Raw genomic sequence first — 18,555 nt, forward strand, 5'->3', positions numbered from 1 at the left:
ACATCTTTATCTGTTTTTCTTTTAAATCCTCAACCCTAGTTACCTGCTATTACAGATATCAATGCATATGCCTCTTAGTATGTTCCATTTCCCACCCTCTGAGCTCCTTGGATTGAGACTGATTCTTCAGTGTGTCTTACTCAGTCTTGTCTCCATCGCTATGCTATGCACAAAACAGGCCCTCTGCAAACAAGAATGGAATTATTAATATTTTGGAGAGTTTTGGAATAGTGACAGCCTGGTCCTGCAGTTCATGCTTCCTGTGACTTATTCTCAGTAACCCCTTGCTCTGTACGGGAGTGCCAATGCAAATATGTCAACTCAAAAAGTAAATGGGATTAAAAAATCCTATCAGCAGCAGAAAAAAAACAATGGATTGTTTTTTAAGAAGAAGCAATGGGGAAAAAAAAGAAATCTGGAGTCCAGTACCTTTATATCTGGTCACTACAGCTGCGTTGACACTAAGAGGCTCTTGAAAGCTGACAGTGAGTGATGTGCTGCTGGTCACCATAAGACAGGCGTTGGTTGGCACCTCGGGGGCTCCTGGGACAGAAGGAAAAACATAAGGATCTTAACATCGCAAATCCTTTTCAAACAACGTTCCCGCCTCTTCAAAGGATACCCTGAAACACACACTATGGAAACATTTGTTTGTAGAGCCTAATAGCTTTTGCTTTTGAACATTTTCATTAGAAGTCTCAATGGCCTTTATTTGTTGCTATTGTGATCTTATTTGAGCATTAGAACATCTTCTGAAGGGGTAAATAATACCAGTTAAGCCTTCCCAAAGTATCCTGGAAACACAACAGGAGATTGACCTGGACCAGTGGAGAGGAGGCCAGAAAGTGTTAGCAGGAACTGTTGATAGAGACTGGTACATTTCATGAAGTATTTTCATGTAAATCATTGAACTGGAGCCTTTTTGCAACCCTGTTGGGTAGAAAGGGCAAGTAACAGCGTGTGCACGTTTAGGAGGAAGAAACCACAGTCTGAAGAGACCACACTAACTTGTTCAAGGACACAGTGAAGACACAGCTAAGACCAAAGCCCGTGGCTTCCGATGCCCCGTTCTGGGCTCCTCCCCGTGTGGAATGCTCAGGGCCTGGCTCTCGTGCTGCCTCCTATTACATCAAGTAACATTTTCTGAGAAAGAATTCATGGACGAATGTCATGCCCATTAACCTCGGGTTTTAAAGGACTCCTGATAGTTTTAGGTGTTCCTTAACACCCAGAAGGTGTTTTGTGATTTAGAAAATTACCCCCCAAATGGCTGTAAGTCTAAAACTATAACTACTTCTAGTATTAATCTGTGTCCTAAATGAGGCACAATAGCAAATGCATTTATTAAAACTATTGCTGAATGTCTTTTTTTTAATGCTAAAGTATTTATTTTACAATAAGATTCTGTAAAAAAAAAATCTTTATTTAAGCAAGTTATTCTATTAGTTAAAACAAAGCAAAGGTAATAAGTTTGAAAGCAAATTAGTATGTATTTTTTATGAATGTCTTTTCTTTAAAAAAACATGTATCGGCATTGCTGAAGAGATTGTTAATATTGAAAGCAAACTTTCATGAATGTTGCTTAAGCTATTTGCTTTAAGAGAAAGGATTAGGGTATGGTTCGATACTTAGCACTGCTTTAGAAAGCCAGATTTTCACTACTTTTTGTCTTTATCTATAGCACAAAGCAGAGGCAGATATTTCCAAACTAATGAACTGATCTTTCTCTTATATTCAAATTCTCCAGTCTAATTTATTGTTGTTGTTGTTTAAATAAGATCTACTTTTAGAATAAGATTTTAGTATTTCCCAAGTGTTTGACTTTTATATATTTTTATAGTAGGGGCTGCTCGAAGCATTACCTTCCAGTGCTAATGAGTATTATCCAGAAACAAGGCTTTTTCTTAAACTAACAGAAAGAATTGGTGATGAGAACAGAAGTACAGATAAAGCACAGTTCAGTGACTGACTGTCCTCTGTCGCCTGTAGTAACTGAAGATTGGTTTATATAAGCTCCCTATAAAAAAAAATGCAAGAGAGAGTTGAAAACAACTTAAACTTGGGTTGAAGGCAGAAACTGGACAAATAGGCAAACAAATATTTTCCACCTCCACATCCCAAAATATAGCCACTTAGGGTATCAAACCATCCAGGTTATTAGGCAGTAGGGCGTATCGGGTGGAAAGCTCTAGATGAGTGTGAGATGGTGGAGACAGGCCAGCAGCACCGAAGCCTCATGGCTGTGGTCAGAGAACCTATCGGGAGCCAGAAAATCAAGCGAGACAAAAGATCCTTTTACAGTCGCCCAGAGCCCTCGCTCCAAATAGGCTGACAACGGCCATCCATGACCCTGTAGCAGAACTGCCAAAAAAAAAAAAAAAAAAAAAAAAAAAAGTCAGTAAAAGAAGGCCTGGCTGTCTCCAACCAACCTGGTTTCTAGTTAAATGCAGAAGTCCTCTGCTTATACTCACTGGCGTGCTCGAAGCCCGTTCTCATGCGTCTGTAGAGCCGACACCTCCACTCCCAAGCTTTCAGCTGTTTCTCTTTCTCGGTGTTGTCCAGACTGGGTCCTTCGTTCTCCACCTGGGCGGACAGCTCGCTCACCCTCTGCTGGGCCTCCTGCACCAGCGTGGCAAGGTGCATTGCTCGGCTTTCCAGGCTGACAACTGGAGGGAAAGACATGGCTGACTCCTTTCTCCTTCTGGGGGAATGCCGCTTCATTGGCGGGGTAGTTAAGAGTCTACTGTGGACTTTAAAAAATGCCCGGGCTAAGTGGGATCCGTGTTCCTCATTACCTGACTGACTCCAGTACGTCGAAGTAGTGGTAAATCCATCCATTTAAGATCTTTCATTGCTCTGTGGCCCTCTTGTCACAGGCACCCCAAGTAGCTGCCTAGCACGGTTCACTAGAACTCAACTATCAAGTACCCATGAGGACCACTTCTGACCCAGATCGCACACATTTGTTTCCATGATCTTTAGAAAGACAAACAGGGCCAAAAGCTCTGTAGGGCTAGGAAGGCCTTAGGAAAAGTCATCCACAAGGCAAGTTGCATACTATTAAAGTTGGTTGGTCATTTTTTCCCTTCCTTTTTTCTTTCTTTTTTCTTTTTTTTTGGTAGCATCGGATTCGAATTTTCTGCTCTTATCACATTGTGCCAATCTCATAGACGTTTTTGTATATACGTCTTAGTGGTGTAATATTTACCTATTTATTTATTTAAAATATTTTTTAATGTTTATTTTTGAGAGAGAGAGAGACATATAGACGGAGTGTGAGCGGGCAAGGGACGGAGAGAGAGGGAGACCCAGAATCCGAAGCAGGCTCCAGGCTCCAAGCTGTCAGCACAAAGCTGGATGCAGGGCTTGAACTCACAAACCGTGAGATCCTGACCTGAGCTGAAGTCGGACACTTAACCGACTGAGCCACCCAGACGCCCCACCAATTTATTTATTGCTAACGAAGTGCCCACTGCCCATAGGGCTGTACGTTCTGACACTGGGTGTCATTAGACAATGATCTTCTATCAATTCGATCTCTGATCATGATCTCAGGGAAGGAATGGTTTCTGGAGATGCCTGTGCCTGACAGCAAGTTCGACTACTCTTTTTACGGAGAGGGATTATACAGCTTGATATTTCTGTTTTACTCAATACATGATATCTCAGCTAAATTCACACGATGGCATTTTCCCAACTGGCCCTTGTGTGAGTGAATGTTCGGGACAACAACAGAATGCATCACATTCTTGTGTCAGACTGGGAAGCTGCTTCTTGGCCTTTGCTCCTGGCTCTCACGAAGGTGAGGGCTGCCTCAGCGGTCACTTGGTCACTCTGCAGGAGCCCCCCTCTCTCCAGTTAGTGGTAAGGAGGAGGCAGCCTCCGAGTGGTCTTGTGGAAGGGAACCATGCAAATACTGAAACAGACCAGAATCAAGTTCTGCTGCTCTGTCGCCAACATGTGTTTGACCCTCTCTGTGACCAAAACAATATTTCCCCCTGGTGGGTGAGAAAGAAATCCAACCATTCCATTCTTCTAATTAAGGGGGGGCGGGGGGCGGAATATGATGAAGATAACTCAAGTGAAAACTTGTTAGGTGTATTTTGAAATGGAAATTAGGTGGTTATAGATTCATCTTCTCTGTGTTCATAGGCATGTTTGCATTAATTACAGGAAATGAATAATAATTTATTATTGCCCCTGCTCACCATCAGTCTCAATTTATTTACAGATGAGGTCAATGAAAAATTAGTTGAGTCTTTTTTTTCTTTTCCTTTCTTCCTTCTTTCTTTTTAAAGTTGCTGTTTAGAACACTCAGGACTGTGTTTTGCTGCCGATTTGTCATGGTTAATGAATGTTGCTGTAGCAGTCAATCATGTACTCTGAATACCGTCACACTTTTTTTTTTTTTCTAAAGCCTCAGTCGTGAGCCATGACAGAAAAATAAACAAATAAATATAAAGCTAAAAAACTCTTTCACTGAGCAGCTACACTACGCAGAATCCCCCGGGAAGGCTAAAGGGGGCCAGAATAAATGATAATATAAGTGCTGTGGACGCAGGGAGGCAATGATGGTGTATGAATGTGGAGGCTTTGGCAAAAAAAAAAAAAAAAAAATACACACACACACACACACACACACACACACACACACGCGGGCGCACACTCCAGTGGAAAAATTGGCAATATTAGTAGCCTCAAGGTGCAATTTCCTGAAGCAGTGAGATTGACAAGTCAGTACTAAATGCTGTTAATTTAACTAACTTCAGATTAATGGTAGAGTCTGCTATGACTGAAGGCCTCAAACACAGTCTCATTATAGCCTTGCTGGGAAGGTCCTAAATATAGGCATTGACAGTTTAAAACAAATTCGTATACATTTGTGTATTTTTAGACATAGGTTAGGCGTCAGGGTTTGTGTCACAGTTTTCAGGTTGATTAATTGACCCAGTAACTGCACCCTCTACCCACCGCCCCCCTCCTTCTTCCACTCCAAATTATAGAGAAAATGGGGGAATTGTCCTTGCTAAGTCATTCTGTGAGCTTTTTATTGTAAGCCTGATGTTTGAATTGCATGCATGCATCAACACTTGGGTGATAGACACATGATTTATAAAAATAAATTTTTCTAATACTATGAAATCCCCCCTATTAATTTTTATATCCACAACAGTTATTACTGGTGTGAATTCCAGGTGGCATTTCAGATGGACAGCTTCTCTTGAGCTATGCTTGGCTCCCCCTGAAATTTTTCCTGCTTTCCTCAGCACAACACGCTTTGTTTCTAGACTTTCCCTTTCCTCCTTGGCTGTGGCCTTGATGCTGTTTGAGTTGTAGTGGCAAAGGGATTCTACATGTTTAAGGTAGAGCCTTTTGCCTCTTCATAGGCTAAAGGAAAATCCATTCGGTTTTACAGCCAGGTGAATTTTCCAAGATCCTCCAGATCCCTGTGCTTCTCAAATTGGGCTACCTAAACACCAACACAGTGTGGTGGTGCTGGTGGGGCCGCAGTGGGCATCTCTGGAGCCACAGAATGAATATGTGTGTCTTCCCAGGGCATCAATTTTTCCATACAGATTTGGGTAAAAGCCTATTATTTAGAAATTAAAACAAACACTTCTGGAGGAGAATGGAAAGATATCCCCAAAATTGAAGGCTTAAAAAGGAACTTTATAGAAATCTCTCCCACCGTTTTTCTTCCAGGCACCCCTGAGAATGCACTCACTTGCCTCTGTAGTTAGAGGTAATTCCGTGGGTGAGTAGAAGGGGCACCAACCGAGCCAGTGGTTTCCAACCATGTCACCCAGCAAAACTTTTATTATTTTTTTTTCCTATGGAGTTTTTTAATAGCTTAATAAAACACTTCTCTTTTGAAAGATTTTCCTTATTGACTACCAAATCAGCTGACTTACAAAGTAATCATTTTCTCCTTATTATTAATGACCTAATGAAGTGGGTTTATACATTTTAAGCAGAGGTAATATGATAATCATATTAGACCGTGCAGTTTTATCTTGAGTAATGGTGCCATAGTTTAGGCTTTTTGACACCTGGCAAATGACTCTGAGAGTCCCCTTCCTATTTTGGCCAGATTGAGAACATTTTAACCCCTTTATTTTATTGTTATTTTTTTAACTTCCTTATTTTGAAAATGAAGAAACCCAGCCCAAGGAGGTGAGATGGTTAACTGAGATTTTCGTAAAAACCTTAAAGGGGCGCCTGGGTGGCTCAGTCGGTTGGGCATCTGACTTCGGCTCAGGTCATGATCTCACTGCTCGTGAGTTCCAGCCCCGCGTCAGGCTCTGTTCTGACAGCTCAGAGCCTGGAGCCTGCTTCAGATTCTGTCTCCGTCTCTCTCTGCCCCTCCCCTGTTCGCTCTCCGTCTCTGTCTCTCTCTCTCAAATATAAAAAATAAAACATAAAAAATTAAAAAGAAACAGCAACCTTAAAGAACCCAGTGAACTTCCTCTATGGCAAAAGGAATGCAAATTAACCTAGTACTTACATATCACACATTCTAACTGCTATAGATTTGGCATGAGGCTAGTGAATTCCTTTTGGTTGGTCAGTTGGACACAGAAACGAGAAAGGCTATGTCTATCATATGATTTGTTCTCCTGCCCATCCACTTCTCTTTTCCTTGGATCCATTTCCCTTTTACTTCCACACTCTGGACATTTTTCCCTGGAGTCCAGAATTCCCAATCTACTTGCAAGGTTTGGTCTTTTCTCTCTCATTGTAGTCGGTTCCTTCTCCAGCCAAGCAACTATCCCTCTGAGCAGGCATAGCCAGCACAATAGAGGGTCTGTGAGTGTGTGGTGAGCCGGCCGGCTGGCGCAAGACCACTCCGCTGCTCCTGAAATAGGCCCCACGCTATTGTGGTGTTTAATTATCAACAGCATTTCTACCACCCAGTGTCTGAGTGGGTATTTGTTCTAAGACCTGCCCAGCTAATTAACTACGAGGTGGGGGTGGGGGTGGGGTGGGAACTTGGTGTTCAAAGAATACAATTACGGTTACTGTTTAAATCCTGAGATAAATAATGATCAGACTGAATGTTTTTTCCTCACCATCAGAATCTAACCTATGGATCGCCAAGTACACACTACTTCTTAATTTCGTCTCGCCCTGCAATTGATGAGTTTTGGCCTGGTTGATAATTGCTTAGAGCAATATAACGAGGGTAAAATGTAAACTAATTTCAATTTTTAACTGAAAGTGTTAGGGAATAATTCATTTGATTTGCTTGAAAAAATGAATACATGTGCCCATTACTAAATGATATGACATTCTACAACTTAGCAACAACTTTTCTATTGTTACTAGCATTTTTCTTTTCTCTTTTTTTTAATTGATGAGAAAAGGAGGCACAAAGACAATCACTTAGTCTCAGTATCCGAAAAAGCCTCAGAACCAGCCTTAGGTGCCTCTTCTTATAGGACCCGTGGCCCAGGAAGGGAACTCACTGCTCACTAAGGTGGCCCTGTCCATTCTCACTGTCGGTTTTAATTTTAAAAGAGTTTAATTTAGGGGCGCCTGGGTGGCTTGGTCGGTTGGGCGTCTGACTTCGGCTCGGGTCATGATCTCACGGTCCGTGAGTTCGAGCCCCGCGTCGGGCTCTGTGCTGACAGCTCGGAGCTTGGAGCCTGTTTCGGATTCTGTGTCTCCCTCTCTCTCTGCTCCTCCCCTGTTCATGCTCTGTCTCTCTCTGTCTCAAAAATAAATAAACGTTAAAAAAATTAAAAAAAAAAAGAGTTTAATTTAATTTTAAAGAGTTTCCTCATCCTGAGCTGAAATCTGCTTTCCTCTTATTTCCAAAGTAGAGGCAAAGTGATACAAGGGCTTTGGGTCATAGATCCGGATCAAGCACCGCCCGTTACAAATGTGTGATCCTAACCAGTTATGCTACCGTCTTAAACCCCAGTGTCTCATCTGAAAACTGGCACAGTAATAGTACCTGTCTCATAAGTTGTGATCAATTATTGATAATCTTTGCATAGATGTCTCTCAAATAGTGCAGTTTTGTATTATCATTATTATATTCATTGGGCTGTGTTATATGTTTTAGAGGCACACAAAACTAAATCAAATACTTGTTTTATAAAATAGCTCTGTTCTTCCATCAAAAAAAAAAAAAATCTCTGACCGCAGTTAAAAATTTTCTGCCCCAACTACTATTCAGAAATATATTATATACTAAATCGTGTCAATTTTAACCCTATCTGTTATTTCAAAGAAGAAAACAAGGTCACTTAGGTATAAACCTTGAATTGTAAGCCAATATCCTCTGGGCAACCAAGAACAGCAGTTCATAAAACAACAACCTTCTAACAACCTCACAACTGGCTTGTTTTCAGGTAGGAACTCAAAGGAAATACTATAGAGGAGTCCAATAATCCAATGTTTTTTAATTAAAAAACTCTCATAGCAGAAAAGCTCAAAACCTCAGTTTCAATTTACCTGTCCTGCTAAGGTTAAGGACTCAGAATTCACTTTGGCTTCACTTAGGTCTTGACCTAAGTCTTCTTTTCAAGTCTTGACCTTGAAGTCTTATTTTCAGGTTTTCCCAAGGACTTTTAGAATGTGGTTCCAAAATGTTTTAGAGATTTGGAGATTAAGTGTTTCATTTTAATTACTATGGCACTTTCTCCTCTTAGAACTCATTACGCCCTGGACATGGGGCTCTGGAATGTTCTTCCCTGCTACTTTCCAGCAGAATGTGGATTCACAAAGTCCGTATTATACAGCTTAAGTTGTAATTGTGGTTCTTTAAGAGACAATGACCCAGAGAGAGACTTCTGTCCCAGCTCTCCCAAACTCCAATGGATAAATGGACATCTCTAAAACAAGCATACAAAACACTTGAGGAAATTATTTAGAAAATCGAAAGCAGATCACTGAATGATGTCATAGCTTAACTATGAAATAAGATAACCATATCTTTTGCCAATACTTTCAAGTGCTGTCTAATAGAAATATAGTGTAAGCCAAATCATTTAAAATTTCCATAAAAAAGAAAAAAGTGATATCAACTTTAATAACCTATTTTGGTTTACTCAGTAGATCCAGACTATTATCACTTCAACATGTAATCCGTGTAGAATTATTAATGACATAGTATAGATATTATGTATACAATATATATAAGTGTTAAGAAGTGTTTGTATTGGGCAGTGTTTTCAAAACACAAACTATACAACAGATGCATAAAATATTTCAACTCGTCACCAGAAACTCTTGGGTTGTTTTATATTGTTTTTGATATTTATATTGGCTAACTAACTGTCCCGTAATAGTCACACCCTTCTGCACTGTACTTCTGAGCTGGGTCTGTGTGACCAATCACATTCAGCAGGAAATGATAATACGTCATTCCTGAGATTAGGTTATAAAAGACACTGTTGCTTCTACCTTGGTTTGTCTCTCTATCTCTCTGTCTGTCTGTCTGTCTCTCTCATCATTTGCACTGGGGGAAGCTAACTGTCATGTCAGGGAGCAGCCCTATGGAGAGGCCCATGCAGGAAGGAACATAAGTGTCTTGCCAACGGTTATTCTGAGTAAGGTTGGAAGTGGATCCTCTACCTCAATCAAGCCTTAAGAGGATAGTAACGGTTATGCTGGGAGAATTTAGGGACGCGGACCTAGGTTGTGAGCATGTGCATGTGCACATGTATGGATTGAGTGGGTTGTCAAAGGTATCCTTAAACTTTATCTGTCACATTGTAAGTTTTTACAAGGAGAATGTAGTCTCTGTTGCATGTACATTTAAAAAATCAAAAACAAAAGAATGAGGGACAATTAACTGCTAAAGAGCAGGTGAACAGACCTTAGGTTGTGGCCACCGGATGTCTAAATAATTACTCGGAAATATGAAAAAAGGTCAATTCACTCAGTATTTAGTGAAATCATTCCCTTCAAAAATAAACAAGACATTCACACCTTTCAAAAGAAGTGGCCTTGGGATTCATTCAATTCAATGAAGCACATATTTACTGAATGCCTACTGTTTCCTGGGGATGCCGAAATGAATGAGACAGACGGGTTCTGCTCTTACGGAGTTTACATGCTAATGCAGGAGAGACAGTAAATAAGCAAAGGAAATGGAAAAATACACATACAGTGATAAGTACTATGTAGAAAATTTAAGTGATGTGATTAGAACGTGACTTTAGACATTGGACTTGGTGGCCAAAGAAATCCTCACTTGAAGATTTGACAGTTAAGTGGAAATGCTAGGAAGGAGTTGGTCAGGCAGCGATCAAGACGAAAAGCAGCCAAGCACTCCAACTGTAGGGAACAGCTAGGACAGAGGCCCTCAGGTAAGACAGTGGGGTGTGTTCACGGGATGGAAGGGAGGCTGGTGGGGCTAGTGTATCGCGGGTGAGGGGTGAGCAGTGTGAGATGAAGCTTGAGAAGCAGGTCTGTAAGTCCGGGTGAGGATTCGTACACCTATTTTAATGAAGCAAATAAAAATATCTGGGGACTCATTCTAGAGACCTGCCCAAAGCTTGTTCTTTACATATTCTTAATGGTTGCAAATCTTTGTCCTTTGAGGGTGGATTTGATTTCAGGAAACCACTCTAAATCATCTGAAGCCAAGTCTGGTGAACGTGGAGGGTGATGACGCGGGGCGATGCTGTTTTGGAACAAAAATCAGGTGTGACTGTAAGCAACGAGTCAGATTTTCTCATAAACTGGCTCTGAGGACAAATCCAGAAGTGTTTGGAGCAATGGCCGCTCTGTTGGAACAAGTGTGGGGTCTCCCGTGAGGACCGTGTTAAAGGATAACATTTGTTTGGCTTGTAGACTTTCTGGTGTGTTTGTTTACATAAAGCCAGCCTCATTAGTTTATAGTCACACCTCTTAGACGTGCCCTGAACCAGTCCCAGCACCGGCACGGACCCTCGACTGCTGCGGAAACTTGTGGCGCATCCTGACGTTGTCTGTCAAAATTGTAACATCGGTGTCTGCGCCATACTCGCGTGACAGCTACTGGGCAATTGCGTTTTATGAAGTCACTGAATGTAACTAATTCTGGGCGACACCTCCCAGTTCCACGGGCAATACCTGAGGGGAAGTGAGAGAGATCACAGAGAAATGCAGAGAGGGTCTGCAGAGAAGGGAGAACACAGCTGCAAGGAAGGGCAAAAAGACTGAAGATGAAGTGCATCCCACCATCCTTCCTGGTCCGCATCATTCAACAGTGTAAAGCTGAAAACGGTCAGGCTCCCTTTACGGCCAAATTCTACAACAGTACCTGGAAAAATAACAACGCAACAATAGCAAAAGATACTCCCGAGCGTAAATTGCTGGAAGACTTACAGGTATTTTCCATACTCTGTGTAATGCGCTCTGCACGTAACTCATGTGCGTGTGTATGTGCATAAATTCAATACCTGTAATTCCCAGCAGTGGGAGACAGGGTTCAAAATTTCAACTGAAGATTTCTGAGCACCTACTTTGTGCCGGGTACTGGGGTCGCAAGACAGACAAAATCCATGTGAGTGACCAGATTTGTACATGGTAGGTATCCAAAAAGAACTCGTTTCTTTATGATTACTGTTAATGGACCCTAGATGATGTGAAATAAATAGCAGTCTCAGAAAGGCAAGGACCCCACTGATGATTCGGCAAATTCCTTCTAGAGGCTGCTGAACTGGGATTTCAGAATGGGGGCAGGATATGAGTTAGTCAGAATGAGGCAAAGGCTTAGACTGGGGACTTTCACTTATAGAGACAAGTCTTTCTTGGATAGCGTTTGTTCAGTTGAGCAGGTGTCATGGCGACTGGGATACTGAGTGGATAGAATGACCAAAGGCACAGTCCCTGGGTGTCGTGAGGTGCTTCTCTACATTAGCTGTCCTAGTTCCAGTCCTTTCTAGTCTGTGCCTGTTTCCTGAGTTCAGCACACCAGTCCACCTGGAAGTATTTGGGATTCTACTTTAATCAAGACTGATATCAGAAGGAATGGATATTACTTTGCTGCTTGCTTAAAGATGGTAAGAACGGCAAAAGTCACTGAATAAGGATACTAGATTGATCTAATGAGTAGGCCGGGTTCTGCATGTATTTAACATGGGGGTTGTGTGCAAGTTTGGGTGGCTACTTCTGGGACTTTCCCGATAAAGAAGGAAATGTACATGGCTGAGTTTCAAGCCATGTTTGTAAAGAACACCTTGCTATGGTGTTGTGATTCAGGAGCTAAAGACCGAAAAGCATACCTGACCAATAATTTAGAGTTAGGTCCCTAAACTCAGCTGTGTCTTTGTGATTCCTGCAATGAGCTGGGGAGAATCACAGAGGACTTGCTTCAGAGTTGTGTTGGGATCCTTGGTTGGCAGAGTAGAAAGCACATGGGGCTGGCTTTCAGAAGGGGACATACAGGAAACAGAAGATAGAAAATGAACCCTCGTAGAGACTCTGTACTCTGCTTTGGAATACCTGACTGGCATTAGAAGAGGAGCTGACGGAGAGTCAGGGAAGGAAAGAATTGAGGTGTGATAGTGTGCTGATGCTTTTACACAAATACCAAAGCATTTACTATAGAGGAATTGGGTTTAAATCCTACTTCTGCCATCTACTAGCTTTGTAGCATTGGGTGAATTATTTTGACTTTCCTTTTTTTAATGTTTATTTACTTTGTTGAGAGAGAGAGAGAGAGAGAGAGAGAGAGAGAGAGAGAGAGAGAGAGAGAGAGAGAGAGAGAGAGAGAAAGAGAGAGACAGAGAGGCAGGCAGCAGGAGAGGAGCATAGAGAGAGGGAAAGAGACAATCCCAAGCAGGCTCCATGCTGTCAGCGCAGAGCCTGACCCAGGGCTCAATCTCATAAACCATGAGATCATGATCTGAGCTGAAATCAAGAGGCAGATGCTTAACCAACTCAGCCTCCCAGGCACCCTTGACTTTTCTTATTCTAGTTTCCTCATTGAGCAAAAGGATGAAACAGACTCCCATCTCATAAGCCAGTTGTGAGGACCGAATGAGGTGATGCACCCAAAAGAAGTTTTACAATGTGTAAAACACCCTAAGAAATTAAGACCTCATTGTTATTTTTCTTCTTTTACTTCCTGCCTCTGCAACTTCTGGGGAACAATTCGCAGCAGGTGTTTGCTTATCTGGTTCTGGCTGGCGAACCCTGGTGTTTCTCATGGGCTGGCTCGCACTCATGCACAGAAGCAATTCTATGTCTTTTGTACTTGATATATAAAGTGAATTAAAAATCCCTGAAAACAGATTGTGCTTTTCTATCATGCCTCTCTCCAACAGGAAAGGCACCTTAGGGTATAGGACAGAACAAAACAATATACCGTAGGATTTTAGCAAATGGCACAAAGGGAAAGATTCAGGGCCCCAGTCCTCCATATTGATTATTTGGAAAAGCAGCAAGTTTGCATAGAAGGATCCCAGGCATGGGTGTCCCACAGAGTTGGGTTTGAGTCATTGACGTCCCTATTCACCTGCCAGATGTGTGACCTTTGGTTAGTCATGTAACCCCCTGTGCTACCATGAAAACTCATGTATATGGAGACTTCATAGCTACCCAGTCGATATTCCTTTGCCATTTTTACACATGTGGGAGTCTAACAGGGAACTATCTCTTTGACTTCTTGGGTGGCCAAGGTGACTTAGGTGTCCTATTTCCTGGAGGCTAAAACCTAGGTTTATCTCTCACCTTCCTTTACAACTTTGTGATGATGGTTCTGGTTATCATCCCAGAGGGAGTGAGAAAAACCAGGGACCTTTTGAATGAATTTGTTTTTGGTTTAACTAGATATTTAGTACGTGGGTTCTTTTATGGAGATTTAATTATGCACAAGGGGACTTGGGGAGATTGGGAGTCTCACTGGTTTCACGGAAAATGCAGAATTCTTTGTAGTGTCTCAGGTAAGTGGGACTGATGTTTCATCCAGCCCAGTGCAGGCAACATCTGCATGAATAGTTCCCTTGTTCCTACAGAATGGGGCTCAGTCCACATTCTCTATGTTCAGACCCTCTGCTCCTCTCTCCACTGCTCTCTCACTGGATCTTTGGGATAGACGTTATTGCAACATAAATTAGAAGGTAGCAAAGAGGGCTTTCGATTTCTTCCATCTCTATTTGCCCACTCCTACCCCTCCAAGCCCCCCGCTCCACTAGAAAGAAGTGACACTTTGACGAAAGAGTTCTTACTGAGAAGCCCCGACCCTACGGAACCCAAATCCTCACTCTGTGTGACAGGGATGTGGTGAGCCCAGCGTTTTTAAAATAAAGAGTTTTCTGATACAAGGATCTGCCTCTGTACGTAGTCTTTGGGTGGTGGGGGTTTATGAAACTTACGAGCAGAGATGTGGCCTCTAATTATATATTTGCTTGCTTCTCTGGGTCTCACCGCTTGGAAGTAAGTGAATCAGTATTAGTGAAAGTAACAGTTTGATGGGTTTACTTTTTTCTTTTAGGAAACATAAAAACTGTGGCTTGGAGCCATTGTGGTCATTGGGTCAGAGAGTTTGCACCAGGGGAATGTGAGTGCCCACCTCGGAATGTTGCTGTAGGGTTTAAAGGAGTGAATGCATGTAAAGTGCTCAGAATAGTGCCTGGCGCAGGGCAAGGGCTGTGCAACTTCGTCCTGTCCGCTCCTGGAGGGCACTGCCACGGGCCCCAGAGCAGCTCCCTTTGGCAAGTACTCTCAGCTCTACTTCAAAAAACATCCGGAAAGCAGCCGGTCCCGAAAGACCACGCGTTATCGGATTCCATTTACGTGAAATGTCCTGACTGGGCAAATCTATACAGAAAGAGAAGGTAGCTTAGTGTCTGCCTAGGACTGGGAAGAGTGGGGAGGTCGGGCAGTGGTAGCTAAAAGGTGAGGTGTGAGTGAAGAAAAGGGTCTAAACCTGATTGTGGTGATGGTTGCACAACCGTGCATTTACCAAAAACCACTGAACTGTACACGTGAAATGGGTGAATCGCATGCATGTGAATTGTATCTCAAGCTGTTCAAAGGCGCATCCAGAATTCTGCGCCAGCCCGCCACCAAGGTCACTACCCTGCTAGTCCAAGCACCTGCATCTGTCTCCTGGACCCCTAACCAGTCTTCCCAATTTTGCAGCGGCCCCGCCACTGTCTATCTCCCGCAGAGCCCTGCAGTGATCGTCTCAAATGTAAACCAGAACACATTATTCAGCTGCTTAAACTGCTCTGCTGTCTCCCCATCACATTTACAATCAAAGCGAAACACCTTACCGTGGCCTGCAAGAGCCTGAATGGTCTTCCTCCACCATCACTCTCCCCTTGGTTTATCTGCTGTAGCCACACTGGCCTCGTTCTTCAAACAGGGCAACTCACTCCTACCTGCCTTGGCAGCTTTCTATTTGCTATTCACTCTGCCTAGAACGTGACCCCACATGTCCTCACTTGGCTCATTCCTTGATATCCTCTAGGACCAGGCTCAAATGTCACTGCATCAGAGAGGCTTTTCTTGCCCAACCCTATTTAGAATAGTCCCCACTCTGTCAGTCTCTAGCCACTCACTTATTTTCTTCATCACATTTGTCACTATTTGCGTTTACAATTTAATTGATCTATTTACTTGCTTATTGGAAGTCTCCTCCACTAGTGTGTACGCTCTATGACAACAGGGATTTTGTCTTGTTCACCATGGCGAGGTGAGCCTAGGTACCTAGAACAGTGCTCTGTCCTCAGTGTTTGTTTGCTGTTGTTTTTTTTATTTTTATTTTTAACGTTTATTTTTGAGACAGAGAGAGACACAGCATGAACAGGGGAGGGTCAGAGAGAGAGGGAGACACAGAATCTGAAACAGGCTCCAGGCTCTGAGCTGTCAGCACAGAGCCTGACGCGGGGTTTGAACTCACGCGGGGATCACGAGATCATGACCTGAACCGAAGTCGGACGGCCAACTGACTGAGCCACCCAGGCACCCCTGTCCTCAGTGTTTGCTGAATGAATGAATGAATGAATGAATGAAGCAAGCCACCATATTGACTGTGGACCCAAGACACTAACCCACATACACACTTAAACCTTTTCTATGTATACTTCCTATTCTATAGCCTCACTTGGAGTGTTTCATATATTTTAAAACTTGGGTTAAATTCTTAGGAGGGAGTTCTTTCAAGGATCCCTTTCAATTCCACTTGGTATATTCTATGTAGCACGTAACTTGATGCCTAGACTGGTAAAACATTATAGGTATTTGCATGAAAGTCCGTGAAAACATGTAAAGGAATTCTGAGCCTATCTTCATCAACTGTTCATGCCGTAAATGTCAGTCATGCTATTTCGGTGGCACGAAGCTGGATCTAGCCTTAATAATACATGTTTTTATCCCCAGGTTTACTTACAGTGCGGACTTTCTCTGGCCCCTGTCCTCAGAAGAATCCTGGCAATGGGCACGTTGTTGGTCATGATGGCGATATCCAGGGGCGTCAGCCCCTCACTGTTAGGGGTGTTGAGATCTAGCTCCTCTGGTGTATACTGATACAGGAGGATCTGCACAGCATCCATGTCCTGTTGTTCGACTGCTTCAAACATGGCTTCGTTGCCCTGGAAGTTCTGGAGGACAAGCACACACGCAGGTGAGCACACTTTCATAGACCGGCTTGCCTTGCGGCTTAGCTGTTTTAACTTCAGTGACTGCATCCCCACTCATAACTGCAATTGATCCCAACAAACACGACTTGTTAAACACAGTTGGATCCTCCCTCCCTCTTGTCTAATGGCCATTAAATGGATCTGTACATTTAGATGCATTGAGACCATACGGTAGGGCATGGCTAGTCTACAGGTAAGGGCAAACGCCGGCTTTTCTCGAAACCAGTCTTCTGTGCGAAACCGTCTGATAGGTCATTAGAAGGTGTCCCATGAGGAACGTGGCCTGCAGTCATATAAATCTGGTACACACTGGATTCGTCTAGGTTACCACACTATTTTACTGTAAGACCCGTCAGGGCCTTTGGTAATTCTAACATGCAGTTATGCCTCTCCGATAGGTGAGAAATATGACCTATTTTAAATATTTGTGCAGAGAACATATCTTTCATTGCATTTGTTTTAACTGCCCCTGGAATAGCATTCTACAGAACACAGTTCGGGAAGTGCTGGCATAGATAACGCAGTACAGGTCATTTAAATTACTACTGGCTTGGAGTTGAGAGCACGATCTCCCCTCCGCTCATCCCCTCTCTCCCCATCCCCACGTCTCTTCTCTTCTATCACTCAGACCCAGATGCTGTCATCCCTTGCCTGGACAATGGCAATGACCTGCCCATTGCTGGTTCTTGTCTCCTCGAGCCCATTTTCATACTGAGATGAGAGTAGTCTCTCTAAAACTGATGTTACATACCCCTTCCTTTCTACAGCTCCCGAATAGCTCTCACTGCCTGCAGGCTGGCTCCCCAGCTCTTAGGTCTGTACTAACTAACATCTGCACCTTCTCAGCCCCGAGGCCCCAACCACTGAACACCTGGCATTGCTGAGCCCCCGAGGGAAGGGCTCAAGAGGTGGTGTCCAGAGAGGGCTTTGGTGGTTGGGTGGCCACCTGTGCTGAGAGGACCAAAAGTTGAATGTTCACAGGATTCAAATCACCTATAGAAAAAAAAGTAGCTAACGACAATATGATTCCACTGAAAAGTTCTACCAGAGATTAATAGTAAACAAAGGACAAAAGGTCTGGAATTCTCTCATACGTATTTCTGTAGCTCATGGGAGAAGAGCAACACATACACTATTTCTACATCTGTTTGGGATCTTCTCTAAGTGTTGTTTGCTCTTTAAAGAATGTTGAAATACCATCGGTCCTGACACAGCTTAGGGCTTGCCTGATCGAACATATTTATGTTTGGCAGGTTTAATTTTAGTACCATCAAAAATCAGTTCTCTCCATCAAAGGCAGCAGGTCAGCTTAAGTGAGTACAGGACACATGGTTGAAATCTGAGGGAAATACAATGCTATCATGCAAATACTTGTTTTGACAGTGGGGTCCCAAGGGATAGAACTATTTTGGTGTGCAGCTCTCTTTGCTACAGGACAATCTACTGAATGCAAAGGTGTTTTGTCTCCAATCTGCCAAACTGAAGAGCCTCTGATGCTTAGGCCTTAAGTCAGCCACAACCAAGCCCTCCCAGAAGATGAGCTTGAAATGAGACAACAAATGGGAAAACAGAACAAAGTCAACATGCTGCCCTGTCCACAGTTGTGTATTTGGTTGTCATTCTTACTATGCCTCATTTCTCATGTGCCATATTTGCTCTCACTCTGAAGTCCTTTCCTCCTCCATGCTTTCGTTGGCAAACTCTAGCGTGTTTCTCTTGGGAAAGCCTAGGGCTCATTTCTGTTTGAAGCTCCAACAAATGGTGTTATTGCCCCCTGCAGAAATGCCCTTGCTGAGCATGTTGATATATTATGCCCTCAGCTTTTACTGATGGTCACTATCAGAAACTACTCTATGAGAAAGTCTATAACGTCACCAATACAGACCTTTATACTCTATTACAGAATTCACTGTGATGTCATATAAAGGCCCAGAGGACTATAAACAGGAAAATACTCGTTTCTCCTGGT

At 42.9% G+C, this 18,555-nt stretch overlaps 1 protein-coding gene across 1 annotated transcript in view; it reads right to left on the reverse strand.

The window, feature by feature from the left end:
* ANKFN1 (ankyrin repeat and fibronectin type III domain containing 1) overlaps positions 1 to 18,555 on the reverse strand; it is a 297,332-nt gene that overhangs the window by 115,361 nt on the left and 163,416 nt on the right. The window contains exons 5-7 of the mRNA XM_042966568.1: positions 16,337 to 16,547; positions 2,472 to 2,666; positions 430 to 543 (exon numbers count right to left, since the gene is read on the reverse strand). Coding sequence (XP_042822502.1) covers positions 430 to 543; positions 2,472 to 2,666; positions 16,337 to 16,547 — 520 coding nt within the window. The remainder of the gene's footprint in view (positions 1 to 429; positions 544 to 2,471; positions 2,667 to 16,336; positions 16,548 to 18,555) is intronic.

Source organism: Panthera tigris, chromosome E1 (genome assembly GCF_018350195.1).
Source record: "Panthera tigris isolate Pti1 chromosome E1, P.tigris_Pti1_mat1.1, whole genome shotgun sequence".
Taxonomy (NCBI): domain Eukaryota; kingdom Metazoa; phylum Chordata; class Mammalia; order Carnivora; family Felidae; genus Panthera; species Panthera tigris.